Genomic DNA, 20,982 nt, shown 5'->3' on the forward strand with positions numbered 1-20,982 from the left:
TCTACCTCATAAAGCCGACTGAGAAAATCCAGACGAGATGTGCAAATGTGTCATCTAAGCAGGAGGTGCCAAGTTTGAAATATAAAACACATTCTGATTTTTTTCCACTTTTTGTTTACTAAATAAGATATGTGTTTTTGTTATTGATTGTTTGAATGATTTAGTATTAATCTACAATGCAGAACATTTTAAAATAAAGAAATAACACTGAATTTAAGGTGTGTCTACACTTTTGACTGGTACTGCTTCCTTTGTTCTACCAAAACAGCTCTGACCTCTCAAGTCATGAACTCCACAAAACCTCTTAATATCTTCTGTGGTATCTGACATCAAGACACTAAGTTGCATGCTGGGAAGTCAAACTCAATTGACCCCACAAAAGCTCAACTGGATTAATACTTCTGAATATTGGGAACACCTACAAAACCTGCCTGCTATTTTGGAGATGATGTGACCCAGTCTTCTAGCATCACTATTTGGCTCATGTTAAAATGTCTCATTCTCATTCTTTTTATTTCTTTTTTTTCTAACCTTTAAGAACTTACTGGCTAATGTGAAGAATGTGGCTCACTGGTCTATGTCAGCTGGTACAGAATGCAGTAGTTTTTTTAATTCTACTCATCATTTAAGCAAAGTTTAATTTGGCAGCCAATTATAACAAAACTTATTAACATTTATAGCATTAAACAGATTCACTTTATCAGTTGTCTTTTTTTTATTTATCCGCTCAGACACTGGCATTAGCTATTGTGAACAGGCTAAAGAAACAGAATAAGTAGTAATGCAGTTAACAGTTTATTTTGCAGAATTGACACTTCAGAGGTCTTACAGGAGTGCAAGATCAACCAACAAAAAAAAAAAAAATAATACCTTTTTAAGGCCTTCAAAAAAATTATTACTTATTGAATATTACTAATGAAATAATGAAATGAAGAAAAACCATAGATTAATATTTATATTAATCTAACAATTTAACAACATGAATGAAACAGCTCTTAATTTAGTGTTTGAACTTCCTTTTAAACACTAATGGTCTATGGTGTGGAGAAGTGCTGCTTAGAAAGCTTTGAAGAGCTGGTTGGGGAGGTATCCCAGGTGCAGGAAAGAGGTTTGTGCCTCCCGCTCAAGATTAGCCAGTTCTTGTACAGTGGGAGCCAGTACATCAACATGCCCCTTATAGAGACCACCTGAAAGAACAGTTGAAGACGTCAGCTAACAATTACCAATACCATCTTGGTCTAAAATACACTCATAATTTGCTTCAATGCTGTATACTAAGGTCTTAATTTGAACCATTAGGACTGCCTGATAAAATGCATTGGTAATACTTCTTGAGAATGTATGCTAGTAATAATATGTCAGTGCTTTGTTGCATATGCAATATTTATTCATATATTCAGCAGTATTAGTCCAATATTGTGGTCTTTTATGATTGCTCAAAGAATTTATGTGCGATTAATTTAGACCAGCTTCTTACCAGCATACAAACAATAAAAAATAATGGTAATGTACAATATATAACAAAAAAGACTGTAAAATATACCGAATTAAAAGGCGCTCTATCAGTGATTGTCTATTTTTTGGTCTATTTTCATACATGAGGCACACCGGATTATAATGTGCATTAAGTGACACTAATAAGGATGCCTACATCAGTGAGCAAGGGTGTCACCATTTTTCCCTTCTAATGGGGAAGATGGGGGGAGAGCCTAAGGAAACAAAAGTGTTATTCCTAAAAAAAAACATCAAAAAAGTCAAACGAGCACTGGATGTTCATCTACACAGATTTCTCTCCTGAAAATTATTTATTTAGGTGAGTAAAGCGCTTCAGTTTATTTACAGTACGCTTAAATTTCCAATATTTTGTCTAAGGGGGAGTCTTCAGTGAAGCCCTGAGGCTGGGTGCAGCAGCATTAGCAGTAGCCGCTAATTGCAGCGCTAGCAGGACGTAAATGCCTACCGATAGCGCTAGAGTGTTCAGGTAACCCAGGGTGCTATTCACCTCTGAATGGTGAACAAGCTAGTGCTGCGGTTAAGAGCTAATGCTTATAACACTGTACATCAGCAGAGTGTCTTTACTTCTCCTTAATACCTGACCCGTAGAATTCATACATAAGGTGCACCGGATTATATGGCACACTGACGATTTTTGGGAAAATTAAAGGATTGTAAGTGCGTCCTATAGTCTAAAAAATGCAGTAATTATATTTCCCATATGCCATAAGAATAAACTGACATTGTATGTAGTTCTACTTACTGATAAAGAAGCTAACCTCAAGCTAATGGGCTAACTGCAAAATAAGAGCAGCGAAGAACAGGAGGATATAGTAAATAAACACTTAAGGCAACGAAATGATGCATTTTTAATGCAAGTAATGCTGATATCAGTCGCTAATGATTTATGATTGTATGTGAGCAGCTTGTAAAATCATGTCTATGTTGTTCTACCAATTGGACACAGCAGAACAGTGAATAGTTGAATAGCTGGCTGACATTCAGAGTAATACACACCTCCTGCAGCTCTGCGCTGGCCGTAGGTGACCTTGCCATCAAATTCATCCAAAGGCACTTTGATGTCCGGCTCACACTGCGTAATGGTGCACTTCAAGTGTTCCTCAATATCTCCCAACAGCTAAACACAAACAAGCACATCTTATTTTTTAAAAATAATATTAATAATATTAATATTAAACCTTGACCAAACTTTAGACTAATTTATTTATTAACACCCCTTATTAACACCCCTAAGAGTGTTTTTAACAGCAGCAAATATGGTGATATTGTAGGTGTTTTTGATAATGTATTTACTATCACAAAATAAAATAAAGAAGCATTAGTGAAAATGAATGTAAACTTACAACATAAAAAGTTAAGTTACACCATACTTTAAACTACTGGCTACACTAGCCTTTACAATTTCCAATGGTACTGTTCTGTCCATATCCATATTAAAAATGATCTGTCATTGACAGACTGAAAATATTTGGCTGAACTGTCCCTTTACTATTCAAAATGAACAGGACTGGGTGTCAATAAAGCATAGACTTAATAGTAAAAACATGTTAATATACTATACCCTGAATTCAGGGCTGTACTCACCTCTTTTTCATTGTACCATATAGTGCAGCCTCCATCTTCCTTCAGTCTGGTGTTAGAACAGCCTCGCCCTCTGTTAGCACAGACATGGTACCACACCTAAACACACACAAAGAGGTTTCATTATTATCATACTGTGAATATTTATACTTCAACAGGCTCAAAAAAAAAAAAAAAAAAAAAAAAAATCATTTTCATTTCTTACTTTTTCCTTTTCCATGGCCACCAGGGAAATGGCTAGACCCATTCTTCAGCACAACAGAGAGAAAGAAAAAAAAATCAGTAGGGAGAAAGAGACAGTTTCACTAGGATAAGCCTCAAGCGTGAGAAGAAGATAATGGTGTAGCATATGGAACTTACCTCTCAGCTCTGCCAACTCTTCCAATGCGATGCACATAATTCTGTTTCTCATCTGGCAGAGTCACATTAATCACTGCAGAAACAAAGCCACCGTGGGAGAGCTGATGAGAGGAGGGCTCACAGTACAGGAGGTATCAAGTGTTTATGCATGCATACTGCATCCTAAATTGAGTGTGGCTTTGAGGTATTCTGGGTCTTACCATATGGAACACCATGGATGTCGATTCCTCTGGCAGCCACATCTGTGCAAATCAGCAACCTCACCTCACGTTTCTAAAGAAAGAACACAACAACAATGCTTTTTCTGGAGTAGAATAGCACATTATAATCAAGTTCTATTTTATATTTTAAACAATAAAGAGGTCTTGTTTTGACAGAGCTATAGTTAGCAACTACATTATTTTCTAATAATAACTTTTAAATTTGCTTTTATTTTATTACATTTTTTTCAGATTAAAAACACCACTCCAACTTGAACTGTTTAACTTTATTGTGTATAGCAATTCTTTTCTTTACAGAGCTTTTTGATCATACAGTTTCTGAATAGTAAAACAGCAGTGAAGTACTGAACACTTTCTCTACCAGTTGAAATGGGCTAAATACTAAGACCGTTACCATTAGGGCTACAAGAACTATTCGAATAAATGGACTAAAAACGATTATTAAAATAGTCAGCAACTAATTTAATAAACAATTAGTTGGGTGTATGTTATTATACACATTAGTACTATTTTTTTTACCCCCTAATGTGGGAGAGCAGGCCAACCAAAGCTGTGGCAATAAAGCACCATTAAGCTGGATGCATGTCGGAGCGGTAGGTTTGTAGTAAATATATCCTATTAAAACCATGTATTACCTTGAACCTCTCCAAGTTGTTTTTACGCTCGTTGGGCTTCCTGTCACCATGGAGACAGACGCATGAGAACTGATGTCCCTTTTTATCTGGACCTGAGGAGACCACAGAGACAACATACTGAGTATTCAGGTTCTAACTGGACTGGGAAAAATTATATGCCTGTAACCTGCCTGTAGTTATGTTTGCATGTGTATGCTTTGCCATTAATTATTACATTTATGAGGGTGTTTTGTAGCATTACTTAACAACTACAACTGACTAACAAAGCAATCACACTGTATATAAAAAAAAAAAAAAAAAAATCAGCGCTAACATGGCCAGAACATGAAATAGACCTGATCAGTAGATAGTCTTAGCCAACAGAATAAAATGCTTTTTCTTCGTATTATTAGGCTAAAGCTTTTTTTTTTTTGTCCTAATGTGAGACAGATCCAATTTTTTAGTGTAGAAATGTCAAGTGGCTTTCTCACAAAGATTTAAATGCCCTTTCATTGACATTCAAATGTGATCTAAATCTGATTAAATTTAAATGACTGAAAAAAAAAAACCCTGTCCTGGTTAAAAGCACACAGTAGAACTGCCTGCTTGAACATAGTCCAACAGGAGACTAAATGTACTGGTGGATGCACCTCCTCCTTGCTGGATGAAGTACTGCTCCATGTTGTCGCAGTCGATCTTGGTTCTGCAGAAGACGATGGCCTGGTCCATCTTGTGCTCTTTGATGGCCCGCACTGCGTACTCTCCCTTCAGGATCTTTATGGCCTCTGACCACATCTCTACCACATCCCAAACACACTGATTTAAGATACATTTGAAACACAGTGCTGCTGCATGTACGTAACATTACAAAAGTCATGTAATCTCTAAGCTTTTGTTCACATTGAAGCATTCATCTCTAATACTGAGGACTTTCTGCAAAGGATCATGTTCTATTACTAATAAACTAAATGATTACAAATATTGTTTATATTGCTGCATCAACAAGTTATGACAGAAAACTAAACCATATGATACCTGCAGAGTTAGCTCCAGGCCTTGTGTTGTCTTTGGCATGAACCTCATCAGTCTGGTGTGGGGAAAAAAGAAAATAAATAAAAAACAGGATATAAAAAACTTTATAAAACATATTCATATTCATCATGGACACTGGATTTAATGTGCGTTACCAACATTTAGAAGTGTAAAGTAAGCCATCACTAGCTGTCTGACGTCCAACTTATTTAAACATCTCCACCTGTTCAGCCCCATTTTACAGTTCTTAGAAGTGTTTTGGCTCTGGCAATCTTTCGAATTAGACACAATGTGTGAGATAGTAGTTGGAAAAATGTTCATAACAATTCATTATAACAATTTTTGGAACTTAAAGCTGCAAAAGTTACAAATGTTTTAGCAGACCTTAAAAATATATATAAAACACCCAAAAAATGTAGGAAAAAAATGACGGATTATATTTTCTGTAGTAGCTCATAACATGATCAGGCTCCATCATCAGATATTAAGAAAATATGCTGAATTTAAGCTTTGGCAGCTGTTATCAGCAGAGCTTTAGTCAGTATTTGATTTGATCGGTGTAGTACATCACAGAAATCTGTGTAGAATATGGCCTTTGAAGTTGCTCACCACCTTTTCCCAGGTATCATCTGCATTCTCAGCACAACAGCATGCAAAGAGTGCGCTACAGACATTACAAAGGGTGAGCAGGACCTTTTCTGCTGAACAGGTAATCGCTGAGCTTCAGTAAGGTTGCTAACCATAACTGTGTAATTTATGACCACCTCTAGCATCACCACTAGTAGAGGATGGCAGTTCAGATCTGCTACAGAGTGAGACTCAGCATCACCCCGCATCTGGCAACCCGCATGAGCTTCACTTCATGGGCAGAAAACTCTGTCCAGTGTTCGGAAACTGGACTTTCTTAGCCATTTCACATACTTGTAAAAAAAAAAATTAAAATAATAATAATAATAATAATAATTAATTTGGATGTTTACCCTTATATGGTTCTTGCCAAGTCTCTCCCAAAGCCGATCATTTTTGGGGTTGATAGGCACCACCACATGATGGACAGTCTCTGGGACAGAATCCTCCCCCTTCAGGTCAACCCAGGTAGGGAAGTGCATGATCTTCTCTGAGAGCTTCTTCACATCAAATGAGTGCAGTGTAGCCGAACATACAATGACCTACAACACAAACACGTATACACACTAGAGAGTTATTACACATTCACTACGAGCTGTAACCATTTCCTACAGTAGAAGTATATACCTGTAGCCTCTTTCCATCTGAGGTGACCTGAGGGATCTTGTTGAAGACCCTCATGATGAAGTCAGTGTACCCAGCTGAGAGAAGCCCGTCCTGGAAAGAAACAAAAGAGAAGACCACTCTAAATCACTTGCTAGTCCTTATTAAAAAAAATAAAAAAACATTGCATAAACAATCCCACGTACACACTCATCCAGAACCAGGAAGCGGACTTGGGACAGATCCAGCTTCCCTGTAGATATGAGGTCATCCAGTCTGCCTGGTGTGCCAACAACTATATCAACCTGAGAGACGGACAGCATCAGAATGACAGAACATCTTTAAACCTGAGCATAACTCATCTGGGAACCAAAAGAAAATATGTATATATAAGGTATTTCTTACCCCACTTTCCAAAGTAGAGAGCTGCTCTTTGGCTGCTACTCCTCCAATGATCAGCAGATCTCTGTAACAGCACACACTTATTCAGTCTTACAAAACTTACCCTGCAAAAACCACAAAACTCAAGCTCTTTAAATGTCCCTCACTGCTCACCGTAGTTTGGGGTTTTCCACGTATTTCTTAAACTGGTTGACATTGTTGAGGGTCTGCTCGGCCAGCTCTTTCGATGGTTCGATAATAAGAGCTCTGGGAGAGTTGGAGCTGGATTTTACCTGGCTCACTGTGGCACTGCCTACAGAACACACATAATTATGTATTATTGCAGATTATAATAAAATTCATTATTGTTCCCAAAAGCCCTTAAAGTTTATTCAATAATTTTTTTCATACAGAGTAAATAAATACTGAAGTCATCTAGACGACTAAGAAACATAATGAATCATAAAGTAAACTTAAAAGAGTTAAACAAACAAAATAAATACTCTTATCTGGCATCCTGTTAACTTGAGGTTTCATAGGCTGGTAACTCTAATAAACATATTTTCTTTTCTTGGGGCAGTCCTGATGAGAGTCAGTTTCATCATAACATTTTTGATGTTTTTTGCGACTGCACTTAGGAATACTTTCAAAGTTTTTGAAATTGTTTTGTTTGACTAACCTTCACCTCCTAACATATTTTTTTTATTTCCTTAGTAGTACTTTATTGAGTTTTCATGACCATAATTTGGATTAGAACATTATTCAAATAGAGCTATTCACTGTATACCAACTCTACCTCTTCACAACTTTACAACTGATGCTCTCAAACACATTTAGAGGCAAAAAATTCAAGTAATTAACTCTTGAATAGTTCAGCACAGCTGTTAACTGAAAGCTGTTTGAGATAACTACCTCATAAAGCTGATATTCTGATTTGTTAAACACTGTTTTTTTTTTTTTTTTTATAATTCCATATGTTTTTCTTCATTGTCGGGACGACTGTAGTATGAATTGACAACGCAGAACATGTTAAAACAATGAAGTAGAAGAAAAAAAAAAAAAAAAAAAAAAAAAAAAAAAACATCCAAACTTTTGGTAATGAGTATAATGGGGTTAAACAACTCTCTGTTCAATTTTTTTTAATTCGTTTTATTTTGGGTAAAACCACACACATTTGTTGCTCACCAGTTTGGCTTGATTTGACCACATGTCCGTCTGGCGCTTGGTCCAAGGCCTTAAAGCCCTCTTTGGGGGCGTTTTTAAATGGCTCTCCTCCAAAATTAAACTTTAGTTCAGCATTCTGGTCATTAATGCAAAACACAAAGTTAAATACATTTTAGAAATCAATATACTCCAACTGTGAAAGTGTAAAAGCTGTAGAATATAATAAATATTATAATATACTTGACATTCCTTTAAGAACTAAACAGCCTTTAATACAACCTGGCTATACAAACCACTGAAAAAAAGCTATCCTATCTACTGTTCATAACCATCTAACAATAAAGTATTTTTTTATGACTTTAAACTCCATTACAAAGAGCAACTTCATCATAAATATTTATACCCACAAAAGAAAGCACTCTGCTTCTTCTGGAATTTGTTATTAGTGTTTAAGGAAAGTGCATGTTCACTGTTCACCTTGAGCACACAGGAGGCAAAGAATGGCTGGCTTCTCAGGTTTTGTGGAATCTCAAAGGCCAAGCCAAGATCATTTCCTGAAATCAGAGCACAGTGCAGTGTCACTTTATCATACTCCCAGCATTCTGTTCAACTCTGTTGAATTATGCTATGTAAAAGATGTGTACCATTTTTAGAAAATGACACATGGCCCTTGTCCATGTCTATGTAGCATCCGATGGTGTCATGCATAGTAAACTCCTGTTAAAACACAAACAATGCAATAGTCCCAATGCAATACTGTACCATTCATCAATAAAAGAAGTAAGAGGTGGCAGAGATTGCAAACTTACCTCTCCGTAACTGTCAAACTGCTTATTGTGGGATTTTTTCCCGGTACCTCCAAAGCCAAAGCCATACTTGTCCGTACCTGATGAAGAAAATGTAAGATTATGAGTAAGAATACTAAATGCCATGTGAGCTGTTTCTTTTTTTTGTGAAAAAAAAAGTGCTCAGGTGTTTCTGTTTAGACCTGTTTTAGATCACTGCATAAGTGGTCTTAGAAGAAAGACAGGATTTCATCTCTTGATCATGAATATTCATACATGCAAATATATCGCTTCTGATTTTAGCAGAAGGAGATCTTTGAATAAAAAAGGTGTGAGAAAGTTGTGTGCTTACCCAAGTCTAATGCAGCCTGGCTAGTGGACCAACCAATTCTGCACAACCCTTGGTCGTGACAGGAGACTTCATAGTAATATTTGCCTGTAAAAATAAAAATAAATAAATACATAACATTTCCTTTCATATGTACTTCTGCTAAAAGCACACTTGTTAACAGACATGATCCAATACTGACCATGGTCATACCACAATATCGAAGTAATACAGAAACAAATATTATTAATTATACAAATATATTAATTAATCAGTGATAACTGGTGGTCATCAACTTTGCTCCTGAACAATTAGACAACAACTGCCCCACCAAACTACTGCCCCAAGATGATTTTGTTAACTAAATAAGGCATGTTAAAGTGGGGAGAAAATAGGTGTGAAGATCACCAAACTGTAGATTGTCAGCTTTATCCAAGTGTGACCTTCTATCCAAGATAACCTATTATTACATGCTTTTACAACAATGTTATTTCAACACAATATGGCCCAATGGACTGAAAACTTATTTCAGCTGGGACTTTCACTTTTTCAGTTTTCTGTGGGATATTTTGATAGTGTAGTACCTCTGGTGCTGTAGATGATTATGTACCTATACTGGTTCATAAGTTTGAATTTTCTGGTAATCTGCGACCATTCACTAATATGGAATTAACAGCTTTTTACATAGACTCATTTTAATTATTAAATATAATTCTGAGACAGTCCACACACTTTCTTACTGGCTTCACTGAAAACAAAGTTGCTCTCTGTACATTCTTATGTTCTATGCAGCTACTGTTATAGAAAATAGCTCACCCTTAGTCACAGCTTTGGTGGAACGACAGCCATGCCACTCCTTAAACTCTCTGCTTTGGCAGCAAAGTCCATCTGGGCCAATAGCTGGAAAATAAAATACAGTTAGTCTTAGAGTGCATAGAATGTAAACAGTATCTCAGATATAAATTATTTCTAGTCTTAGAGCTTTAAAACACAGACTTAAACTTAAATCAAAGTTTTAAGACACCAGCTGAGTGCATTTTCACGTATTGTATTTGATTAAAACTTACCAAATGCTGGGCTTCTGTCATATGGGTTCATCTGCCACTTATTAAACACTGCAGTAAAGAACATCAAAAAAGAGACATATAAATAAACAAGCATTACCAGCCTGATTATTGATGTGAACTATGGCAGGACTATATGCAAAAAAACTACCAAACATCAAAAAGTCTTTAAAGTTAGGAGAAATAGTGATAGTGATATATACAACATAGTATGAATATTTATAACATACTGCCATGCCTTAATATGAACCTGATGTGATTTGGATGAGGGTGACCCTTCTGTGCATGATTCTTGCAGTTTGCATTAAATATGTTATATAGTGTGGACGCTAAGTGATCTATCACTAGAAGCAAATGACAGGTGAGGTTTCGTTGGCAGACCTGCTCCTCCTGTCTTCACTGCAGCACGACCCTTCTTCCCCTCCTGCTGATCCTTTAATGTTTCATACACGATCTGGATCACTGGGATGCTGAACGCCTACATGATCAAACATATAGAAGAGTGGCTCAGAGTTCTGCAGTGTGACCATGGCATTTGTTTGTGAATATCAGTGTACATCCTTGTCTTTTCATTAAATCTGACAATTGTTAAATATATATAATGTGAAAGAGCATTTAGGTTCATTTTAGTACGAACATAGTTAATTGTGTGTGATTGTTAACTTACCCCAGTTTTTCCGCTCCCAGTCTCAGCAGCCTGTGGAAGATAGACATTTGAATACTGGAACTACACAAACATAACTTTACAACATGGTCACTGATGATACAGCATGTCTTTTTACCATAAGAACATCTCCTCCACCAAGAATCAGTGGAATAGACTCAGCTTGAATGTCTGTTGGCAACCTGCCAGTTAAGAGAAAGGGAGAAATAGATATACTGTTACTGTTAAAAATATTTTTTCTGTTTCATGAGAATTAAGTAAGTGTTATTATGCCCTAAAACATGGCCCTAAAATAGCATTACATTATTCCAAGGTATTTTTAAAATAACAATATTATTGGCTTTATGACAAAACATTGAATTTAAGACTAGATTATAACACAACCAATGATCCAACATGTCATAAAACTAATAATGCACATATATTCAGGACTGAACTAACATAAATGACACTGGACAGAAATAATCTTTATTCTTTCATCTTTATCTGTGTTTAGTCTTTATTTGGTAGATATTTAATGGCAATTTTTTTCTTTTGCTACAAACAGCAAAAATGTTGTACCCTGATTACCCGTACGGCCCTAAAATAATAGCACTATATTTCAGGTAATTTTTATAACATCAATATTTAAACTTTTGCATACAATACAATATGACATCCCTAACTTGTGACTTGTAGTATGTAACTTATACTGTATGCAATATGTGTTAGGTGATTGTTTGAATATGTTTTTTTTTTTTTTTAACTCTGCGTTGCTGGCTGTTTCTCTAGGCCAGGTCTCACTTTTAAAAGGCATTTGTGATCTCAATGGAATTTTACTTGATTAAATAAAGGCTAAAACAATAAATAAAACGAAAGACTTTTTAATTGCCATAATCCCAACTCAGAACGTCCGGGCTCAATGAAATATCTGACTGTCACATTCATAAACACAATGCACTCAGATGCTCATATCTTATAAATATGAGGCTGCACTAATGATAATACATGATAATATAGGGGAAAAAATGTTTATTATGATTTTAAATGTGGGATATTTTCTCCAATCACTTTTCTTTTATCAAAAACCTACAGATATGATCCTATGAGTAAGTTTTAATTTGTGGTTTGAACGACAAAAGTTGGTTGATAAAACTTAATTGACCTCCAAAGTATGCACAACACAAAACAAATGTAAGTTACAATATTAACTGACTAAATAACATTTAAACCCCCCGGTGCCGCAGAGTAATATAGCTAACTCAGGCTAACAGCTAATAAATCCACTTTGAACTCCAGGCAGGTCCTAAAATGCATTATAATTCAAATACTAAGACATTAACGCTACTGCACTGTATAAAAGTAATATAGTAACATTCTCCTGTTCACATTTAACAACCAGGTTTCAGCCTAGCAGTGAAAGTCCAGACTCATATTGGAGACATTAGCTTAGCTTAGCGCTGCTACATAAGGGTTTGATTAGCTGAGGCTAGCAGGCTACAGCTAACGTTCACTCACAGCCAGTCCATCTCCTCAACAGCCTGAGCGATCTCAGGCATCACGCCCATCTCTGTATAAAACACAGTGAGAGACACAGTCAGAGTCCTGCACAGAACAGGTTCACCACAGTAAAATCACCAGATAAACACATGTAGCTATAGTAGCTCTACCTCCAAACGCAGCCATGTTCACCCGTGACAGAGCGCTAAATAACTCAGACTGAACTCCTATACTGAGAGAGATCAGCTCCTCCTTCTCCTCCTCACACTGCTCTGGAATATCGATCCTCTTCACACCTTAATCCAGATAAAATCACACACCTTTAACACTTATACTAAACTACACTGATTACTGTAACCCGGCTTTCACAGCGAAAGCCTGTGCGAGCTCAGGAGTGTGTTGTGGGCATTTGATTCAGTTAAACGAACCGATTCCGCTTCAATGAATCGACCGCTAGATTCAACGAGATTTACAATACAGTTGGTAAAGCATAAACCATAAAAACGTATATTAAAAATATATTCTTACTTTCTATGAACAGATTATACGAAATTATTGCAAATAGTTCTAAACAATATACCTACTATATTTACATTCTACAAATAAACAATACTACATAATAAAAAAAACTTTTTTAAAATAAATCTACTATACATACCTTCAATAAATAAATACATTTTTCATCATTTTAAAGTTTTTTTAAACCATTACTTACCTTCTATACATAAGAATGTACTTAGCTAAACTAGCCACAGTTTTTACATAAAAAAATAAAGTAATTTTATGCGTTTGTATTTATTGAATCAATATTGTGTAAGTTTTTAATTTTTTTTTTTAAAGTTTTTAAAGTTTTTAAACATTTGTTTATATGAAAAGGTTTGTTTTTAATGAACAGAGTATTTTAGATTAAATGCTGTGGTAGTATCATATGGTAGGAGTTGATTCAGTTGGATCTTTGACTCGGTTCGGTCGGTTGATGATAAGGATGATTCAGTGTGGTTCAGGGCTTCGCTGGAGTTGAGCCTCTGAGGGCACTGTAGAGAGTGACGTAGCCCTGCATTGGAAACATGGCTGCAGATTTCCTCGCTGAGGAGGAGGAGGAGAATATTCTGTATGATTTGCTGGTTAATACGGAGTGGCCGGCGGAGACGGACACGCAGGTTTGTGCGGTTTGGTGCTCGTGGTTATAGGAGTGCTCGGGCTCTGAGTTAAAGCGGTGTGTTCATGTTTTAATGAGGAGCAGAAAGTGTGCAGAGCCACGTAGCGCAGCCTGAATCAGCCTGTAGACTCAGAGTGAACAGCTTTAGCGCCACAACCGCTTTATCACACTAGTTCACTAACAGTCTGTGCTCCTGCTGCTCTTTATTTAGGAGAGAGAGAGAGAGGGGCTTGAGTAACGGTTGTTTCTGTCCCTCTGTCTTAGTAATGCTGTGTTTATGTTTCAGGTGCGAGGATTTAAGGAGTACAGCTCCTCTGCTGTCGCTAAAGCTGTGACAGGTATGAACAGCCAAACCCCTGTTTCTGTATTTTTAAAATGGGTTCATGGTTGTCCCTGACATTAATCTTCTAATTAAACTAAGTTCAGACAGAGAGATGGTTCAGTGCTGCTCCTCTAGGGCTCATATATCTGAAGAACATGATATCTGAGGTTTGTTAGGAAAGCTAACTACCCGGCTGGCAGTTGACACACCTGACTACAGTCTTCAGTCATATAAACTTGAAGCTACTCTGAATGGCTGGGATCTGCTGTGTCAGGCAAATGTACCTTAATTGTTATAAAAGAAAATGTTGGATATATTTTATACCATTAGCAATTAGAGGGGGCTGCAACTAGGCCTGTCAGTATAACAGTATTTTGTGGACGATATATCATCCCAGAAATGATTGCGATTAAACAATATTACACCACAGTTAGTTCTGACCCTGCAATGTGATTGGCTGAGAGGCGTTCTAAAAGTGTCGTTATCAGCCGGTAATGTACTGTACCTGAAGCTCTTCATGTAGTACTCCGCCACATACAGGTAACCTAGTGACGATGCAGCGCTTACAAGCCAAACAGCGCAGCTACAAACAGAGCAGTAATGGAACTATTTTAACATGTGGAGTGTTTATAACCAAACAGATCTTATTTTCTTGTCCTCCTTAACTCCAAATCTTTCAATAAACAGAAATAATGGAACTGTGGTATAATTGCAATAATACACTTGAGGTTCAATGGGTAATATAATGTGTAATATTGGCACTGCTGTGCTGATATTATTGCTTAATTATTGCTTTTTTAAGGACATTAAATGCCACGGACGTAATAATAATAGAATAGCATAACAAAGCATTCATACCCTTTTAAAGACAACAACTTTTTAATTGATCATAGTTTTGGAAATATCTACTTTTTTCACCTGCTGCACCTACTGTGTGTATGGAGTCACAGTTATTGAAGCATTGGTCATTGGGCAACAAGTTATTTATGTGAGCAAACATACAAGTAAAAACAATATAAAAACGATATCATGATTATCAAATATTATTGAGGTAATTTTCATTTGTTATATGATAAGTCAATAATGTAATTATCGTGACAGGTCTAGCTGCAACTAAGGATTATTTTGTTAGGCGACTAATCTTTGACTTTGACTTTGTCAATTTGTTAACAAGTATTTTGGCCATCCCCTCAATCACTGCTTCCTGCAAGTTTTACCTCACCTGCTTAGGTCTGCACACATGTGAGTGTCACCCTGTTGTCCAGTCCCTGCCTTAACACAAGTTCCCCTAGCAAATTAAATAACAGCTCATTAAACTTGCATCTAAAACTTGTTTTTAATAGCTTACAATACTAACTATACAATACAATTTAACACACCTTTTATTTTCTTAGTTCTCTGAAATATCTCTTTCGTCTCAAAACAGGTATATTGCAAGTACAATATCATACACACCACATTATACAGACAACCCATATTTTATTACATGTGACCCCCCAACATATACACCATGCATACTATCCATTGATTTACAACTTTAATTAAGCAGCATAACTGACTGATTACAAACGATTAATCGACACGGGTATCTTTTATCAATACATGTTTATAATACCTAGTAGCAATACCAATTGTCTAGTCCTTAACTGAATATCAGCTGCAGTCTGCATTGCAGACTCCATAGACATTAATGGCCGAAAGTGTTGGCACCCCTGAAAGTTTTCTAGAAAATTTATTATTTCTACCAGAAAAAGATTACAAATACATCTTTTGTTACAGACATGTTTATTTCCTTTGAGACAGTTAATATCATTAGTAATTAAGGAGACAACTGATAATTATTTTGGTATTATCTGCTATAAGAATTTTGAGACATTGGAATGGAAATATAAATAAAATAAAAATAATGTATAGGAATCCTTAAAAATTAAACTAAAATAAAACCAGTGTAAAACCAGTTATAAAGAAAGTTCACATAGGACTCACATAGTCTGCTTTTGTGGAGGTTTGTGTGAATTCTTACAGTTAAATTTTTTTTTTACTTAATTTTTGGCTTTTTTCTCTCTGTTTTTTTGTATTGTTCCAATACACAGAAAGAAAGAAAGAAAGAAAGAAAGAAAGAAAGAAAGAAAGAAAGAAAAAACATGCATAATGTTTTCGGAGATGCACTTTATTTTCAGGAAAGTTTCAGGCTATGTCTGTGTTGTAAAATAAGTCTATAACATAGATAGCATGACAGGCCTGTGTGTGGTAGTCTTATATATGTTCACACTTGTAAAAGGTTTCATGAGGTGTTATATTGGTTATTTGGGGTGTGTTGTATTACAGGAGATTTTCAATACAATCAAATCTCTTTAGAAACAGAACCTCTTGGTTGTTTTATATCAGTGGCATGCTTATAAACAGTTGCCATTTTCTCTTTTAATCTACTGGGTTAGCTTTTAGCCTTGAAGAAATACAGTGTTGGAGTTTGATCTGCCAGGGTAACTAATGTTTTTGTATAATATATTGTCGCAGAAATATTTCTGATAAATATTTTATTGTGGGACCTTTTTATGCCAGTCATTCAAAGAAAATATTGTAGCATAATAATGTATTTGCACTTTACTTTTAAAGTACCTTAAATGAATTGTTGAAAAGTGTAAGTATTGTAAAGTTAGTCATTACATTAAACTATTGTTTTTAAACTTGACTCATTCGTATTGATTGGCTCCTGTCGCACATTCTACACTACAAGTCTACACATTGGTCAGTGTTAAGGATAAGATCATGCCCATATTGTAAAATAAGCCAGTAATTTAATTATTATTGTGACCGGCCTAGTTGGAGTGTCATGGTAAAGGAGGATTTTTTTATGCCATTTAGATTGTTTTACCAAATATATTTTCTTGGTTGTCATGCTTATAAGAAAACAATTCTAATTCTGTTTTTCAGGACCGTTTCGCTTTATTTTGCACTACCTTTGGTACAGGTAAGTTATTATAACTACCACCTGCTTCCATACATTGGTTAACAAGTTAAATATACTAGGTCACTACTAATATAAATTATAAAGTTAATATACTAAGCTCACTGTGGATTTTTTTATAGAGCTAGTTACGTTCAGCATATGAACCGTATGCTGAACTGAAATGAACAACCAAATTAGGTTTACATAGAAACCCACGACTTTAGCCAAACCGTTAATGTTGTTTGTGTTGAGCTTGTGATTGAATTGCTTTCTCAGCCAACTGACGTTCATCTTGTTTGGGCAGTAAAAAAGCTTGTTTGCGTTTCAGCCCCTCAAGTTCTTCCCTGCCCCCCGGATTGGTGCGCCTCGCAGCAAAGCAAATCAACTGGCAACTGGTGCTAGCAAGGTGATGCTAATAGCTTTTGACTTCCAACTGTTTTTTTTTTTTTTTTTTTTTCTTTTCTTCAGGACAGGCAGGGAGAATGTGTGGTGCTGTGTGATAGTGGGCTGCGGGCCCTGTGCGGCAGCACTCATTATACTAACCGTACGGCAGAAATTGATGGAGTACGAGGGTGAAAGCTTGCTCGATGAGGCCTGTGCTCCTGCAGGTGCTCTGCTGATGCATTAAGTAGTACCTCAAAGGATCATTAGGCTGACACTGCTGGAGGCTTTAAGAAACAAAGTGTCTGCTGCTGATCTCTCACTCTGCACTTTGTTCTCTTGTGTCTGCAGTTTTACAGATTTGACTGAACTTTGACTGCTGTTTCTTTTACCAAAATGGACTCTGAAACTTGTATTAATTTAGTTTTACACTCACTGAACACTTATTTTATTAGAAACACCTGCCTTGCAGCTCCCTTGCTGGTGTGCAGTGAGGGACTGTAGCGACTCTTATGATGCTCTGTTTTTTGTCACTCATCCTTTAGCTCTTCATCAGTTGCTCAGTTTGTGACCAAAGAGGTGCTCTTTGCTAGATATATTTGGGTGGTGCACTGCTGTCAACCTAGCATTGACAGTGATGTGTAAAAACTCTAGCAACACCATTGTGCATCATTGTGATTTGATTACTCAAATAAATATTTAGAGCTGGGCATCAAAATGAATCAAAATATATATTGAAAACTGTCATTCAGAACCTATAACCACTAAAATCTGTTGTAAACGACCCAACCAACATAATCTTGTACCAAATTAAACCAATCATTCATTAATTATAATCAAAGTAAACCGTTCAGTTCATTGTGAAATTGATTTGAGGATAAAGCCCAGCACTACCAACGCTATACACACAACCCTGTCATCCCTGCATCAGTGTAGTTCATTTTAAATGAACTGAAACAGTGAAACAGTATAAGGAGACTAGCTGTAACTGAACTGAAGACCACCACTGAAATGATTTTTTTCCAAACAGTTCCGTAGTCCGAAACTGCCCAATAATGACTGGTTCAACACTTAAGTTTGAAGTCTGTTATTGCACACCTAAAGTATGTGTATAGACCTATTTTGGATTTAAGGTGGTTTTAGACTGCTAAGGCATAGTTTCTTTGGCTATTTAAACATATCAAAGACCCCTTTATATGTACCAGCAGACAAAACAACCCTCCAAAGTGTTTTACATTTATTAGTTTATAGGAAATAATAAAATCAGATGTATATTTATAAATATAAATGTTGGAGTCCTCTAAAACCTTTAAACTATTATTGTTTTTAAAGCAGGTGCACACACCATAGGGACGAACATCTGTGCTCAAGGACTTTGAACATTGTTTAATTCCTTGGCACCCCATCACACTGCGTGCAGCATTTTTCATTATTCCAGTAAATGAAAATCAAAACGAAACCACAGTATATGTAATGAATGCCAGAAATACGTTTTTTTTCCCCTCTGGAAGTATCTTTGTACAACATTAGATTTTGCTAACAAAATACTCCCTTGTAGGTTCTTGATAGGGAGACGATGGTCAGCACATTTAATTTATTAGATTTAACAATAATGTGATCTAAATTAAATGTTCTCATCTTTCTTAAACCCAATGTCTTCATTAAGCACAAATTCATCCATTACAGGCCTCTCACTTCACCTGAGGTGCTGCCTTCAGTGTGAGGGCTGCCTATATTTTCTTGTACACAATTGGGTTCAGTTGTTCAGTGTACAGTTATGTAGGAAACATTATCCTATGCATAACAAACATAGGCTTCACACTTTGCTTAGACTATTGTATCTCTTGAATTTTCAATACATCCAGTGTTGAAAGGTGCTTATGTAGTGCTTTCTGGTGGAAAGCTTGTTTTTCTGATAAGACCAAAGACCTCCCAGAAGCAGCATATGTTGTAGAGGGGTGTGTTCTGAGATGTAATAAGTGCTGAGGAAGACCATAAATAGAACTGCATTACAATTAAAATCACATTTCAATGTATGCACAAGAAAGCACCTTAATTAAATTGAGTTAGGTTTGTTTGGAAAAAGAACTGTTTTTGAAAGCACCAAAAAGTGGCTTACAAGACAGATGAAGTGCTTAAAAGTGTAATGTGAGTGTAAAACAATGTTGTTGTTTTTTTCCAGAAATATCCATATCCTCTGATTCAACCAGACCACAGTTTTAGTTTAGGTCATTTGACCTTTAAAAAAAATGGCATGAAATGAAATTCTCTCTGATCTCAGCTTAGCTTTTTACATTGTGTTAATTTAACACTAACGGTGTTTATTTGACACTGTATTTGTTCATGTAAACAGTCAGAAGCTCAGGGTTGTCTCTGACTGTATGCATGCAGATAGTGGGAAGCCTGAGAGACAGCAGGCTTTAATTAGCTATTGATTTGCAGTGGGAAGACATCATTATACATGTTGAAATGTTTGCTTTTGGACATCAGATGCTTCCGATGTGTTTTTTCACTAAGTCCCTCTTCCCCTTCTCTCTCTTCTCTCTCTCTCTCTCTCTCTCTCTCTCTCTTCTCTCTCTGTGTGTTTGCAGTAATGGGAAGCTCCTGGCCGTGGTTCAGGATCAGTGTGTGGAAATTAGGTAATTCCGCCCATCGATTGGGAACATTTGCCCTGTTACCGTAATTGCTTCATTTTTCACCTTCCTGTCACTGGAGATGTTGAACTCAGCAAATCTGTAGCCTAGATTGATATTTTGGCACAGGGATCCTAAAAATGAGGCAGACGGCGGCCAACCCATCCCCCCACCCCAATCCACCTTTTCTTTAGACTGGACAGTCTGCAGTAATTGTCAACAGAAAGGGGAAATCTATTAGTGAGCTTTGTTTAGTGCGGCGCTGCAGTTTGAATGGATGTGATTTATAGTTCTAGAGCACTGAGGGCAATGGAGGCTTATCTCTACTGCTGATTGTAATTGGCTAAAAGAAATACCGCGCACAGTCTGTTCTGTGAATGGATTTAAATGACTTGAAAGCCTCTCAGAAAGCAGACAATGCTGTAATGACACCCCTATTAAACCAAAGAGGCAAATCTGAGTGAACACAAATGAACAAGGTCTTATTCAAAGTCAGTCTCAAAGTCATTGAATAGTGAATGATTTGATTTAAATATATTTTAGCATGCAGTACTGTAACGCACCACTCTTCTCTCTCTCTCACTCTATTCTCTAAAGGTCGGCCAGAGATGACTTTGGATCTGTCATTGGAAAATGCCAAGGTAGAGTGTCACATCACCTTTTAACCTGTTGTAAGAGCAGAATGTATTAAATTGGTAATTAAGCTCTGCATGTAGATGTGTATATGCATAAAACATAGTCTTCAATCAGACATGAATCCTCGTATGTTACTCTCCTCATAGCTTTTGTCTGTAGGTGAATGGGTGGGGCCACATTGCTTTAGAATGACGAGACAACTTATGTATGAATGTATGAGTGTGTTGTATTTGTGCAGCTCAGGGGGCTTTCCCACATATCTTGTTTGGACTGTAACTTTTGACTTTTAAGTTCAACTAATGCCAAGCTCAGACTACACAACATTTTTGTCCCTCACGATGTTCACTCTGTCAGATTAAGCAGTTATTTTCGTTTTGTGTCGTTCCTGTGGGACTGGCAACACTACACGTTAGTCACCAACCAATCATCGCCCGCGTCCTCCGTAGGTCATTGTGGGGGAGAAGCATAGAATCTACACTAGCC

At 36.5% G+C, this 20,982-nt stretch overlaps 2 protein-coding genes across 3 annotated transcripts in view; one reads left to right on the plus strand and one right to left on the minus strand.

Annotated features, from left to right (window-relative positions):
• Window positions 1–782: 782 nt before the first annotated feature.
• ddx1 (DEAD (Asp-Glu-Ala-Asp) box helicase 1) lies at window positions 783–12,839 on the minus strand. Its single transcript, XM_049479819.1, has 26 exons — window positions 12,589–12,839; window positions 12,437–12,488; window positions 11,058–11,121; window positions 10,943–10,972; window positions 10,657–10,753; window positions 10,279–10,326; window positions 10,028–10,111; window positions 9,236–9,319; window positions 8,908–8,984; window positions 8,743–8,815; window positions 8,576–8,652; window positions 8,120–8,234; window positions 7,109–7,247; window positions 6,959–7,019; window positions 6,760–6,858; window positions 6,578–6,667; window positions 6,304–6,492; window positions 5,327–5,378; window positions 4,942–5,088; window positions 4,313–4,404; window positions 3,657–3,729; window positions 3,457–3,529; window positions 3,302–3,344; window positions 3,100–3,195; window positions 2,512–2,632; window positions 783–1,187 (listed from the first exon to the last, which is right to left on the minus strand). Exons 1-26 carry the CDS (start codon window positions 12,602–12,604, stop codon window positions 1,057–1,059), a joined length of 2,223 nt encoding a protein of 740 aa, XP_049335776.1. The 5' UTR covers window positions 12,605–12,839; the 3' UTR covers window positions 783–1,056.
• Window positions 12,840–13,437: 598 nt separating this feature from the next.
• Window positions 13,438–20,982, plus strand: part of nbas (NBAS subunit of NRZ tethering complex) — a 353,782-nt gene continuing 346,237 nt past the window's right edge. For both annotated transcript variants that reach the window (XM_049479822.1, XM_049479826.1), the window contains exons 1-6: window positions 13,438–13,578; window positions 13,864–13,915; window positions 16,834–16,870; window positions 17,178–17,255; window positions 19,822–19,869; window positions 20,461–20,504. In XM_049479822.1, the coding sequence (XP_049335779.1) occupies window positions 13,486–13,578; window positions 13,864–13,915; window positions 16,834–16,870; window positions 17,178–17,255; window positions 19,822–19,869; window positions 20,461–20,504 (352 nt within the window). In that variant the 5' untranslated portion in view covers window positions 13,438–13,485. The remainder of the gene's footprint in view (window positions 13,579–13,863; window positions 13,916–16,833; window positions 16,871–17,177; window positions 17,256–19,821; window positions 19,870–20,460; window positions 20,505–20,982) is intronic.

Source organism: Astyanax mexicanus, chromosome 1 (genome assembly GCF_023375975.1).
Source record: "Astyanax mexicanus isolate ESR-SI-001 chromosome 1, AstMex3_surface, whole genome shotgun sequence".
In the NCBI taxonomy this organism is placed as follows: Eukaryota; Metazoa; Chordata; class Actinopteri; order Characiformes; family Acestrorhamphidae; genus Astyanax; species Astyanax mexicanus.

Excerpts from the sequence above, each read along its gene's own strand:
- ddx1 (XM_049479819.1), bottom strand. Across the intron at positions 10,327-10,656 it reads AGTGAAGACAGGAGGAGCAG|TGTTTAATAAGTGGCAGATG; the intron begins GTCTGCCAACGA and ends TCTTTACTGCAG. Across the intron at positions 8,985-9,235 it reads CCAGGCTGCATTAGACTTGG|GTACGGACAAGTATGGCTTT; the intron begins GTAAGCACACAA and ends TTTCTTCATCAG.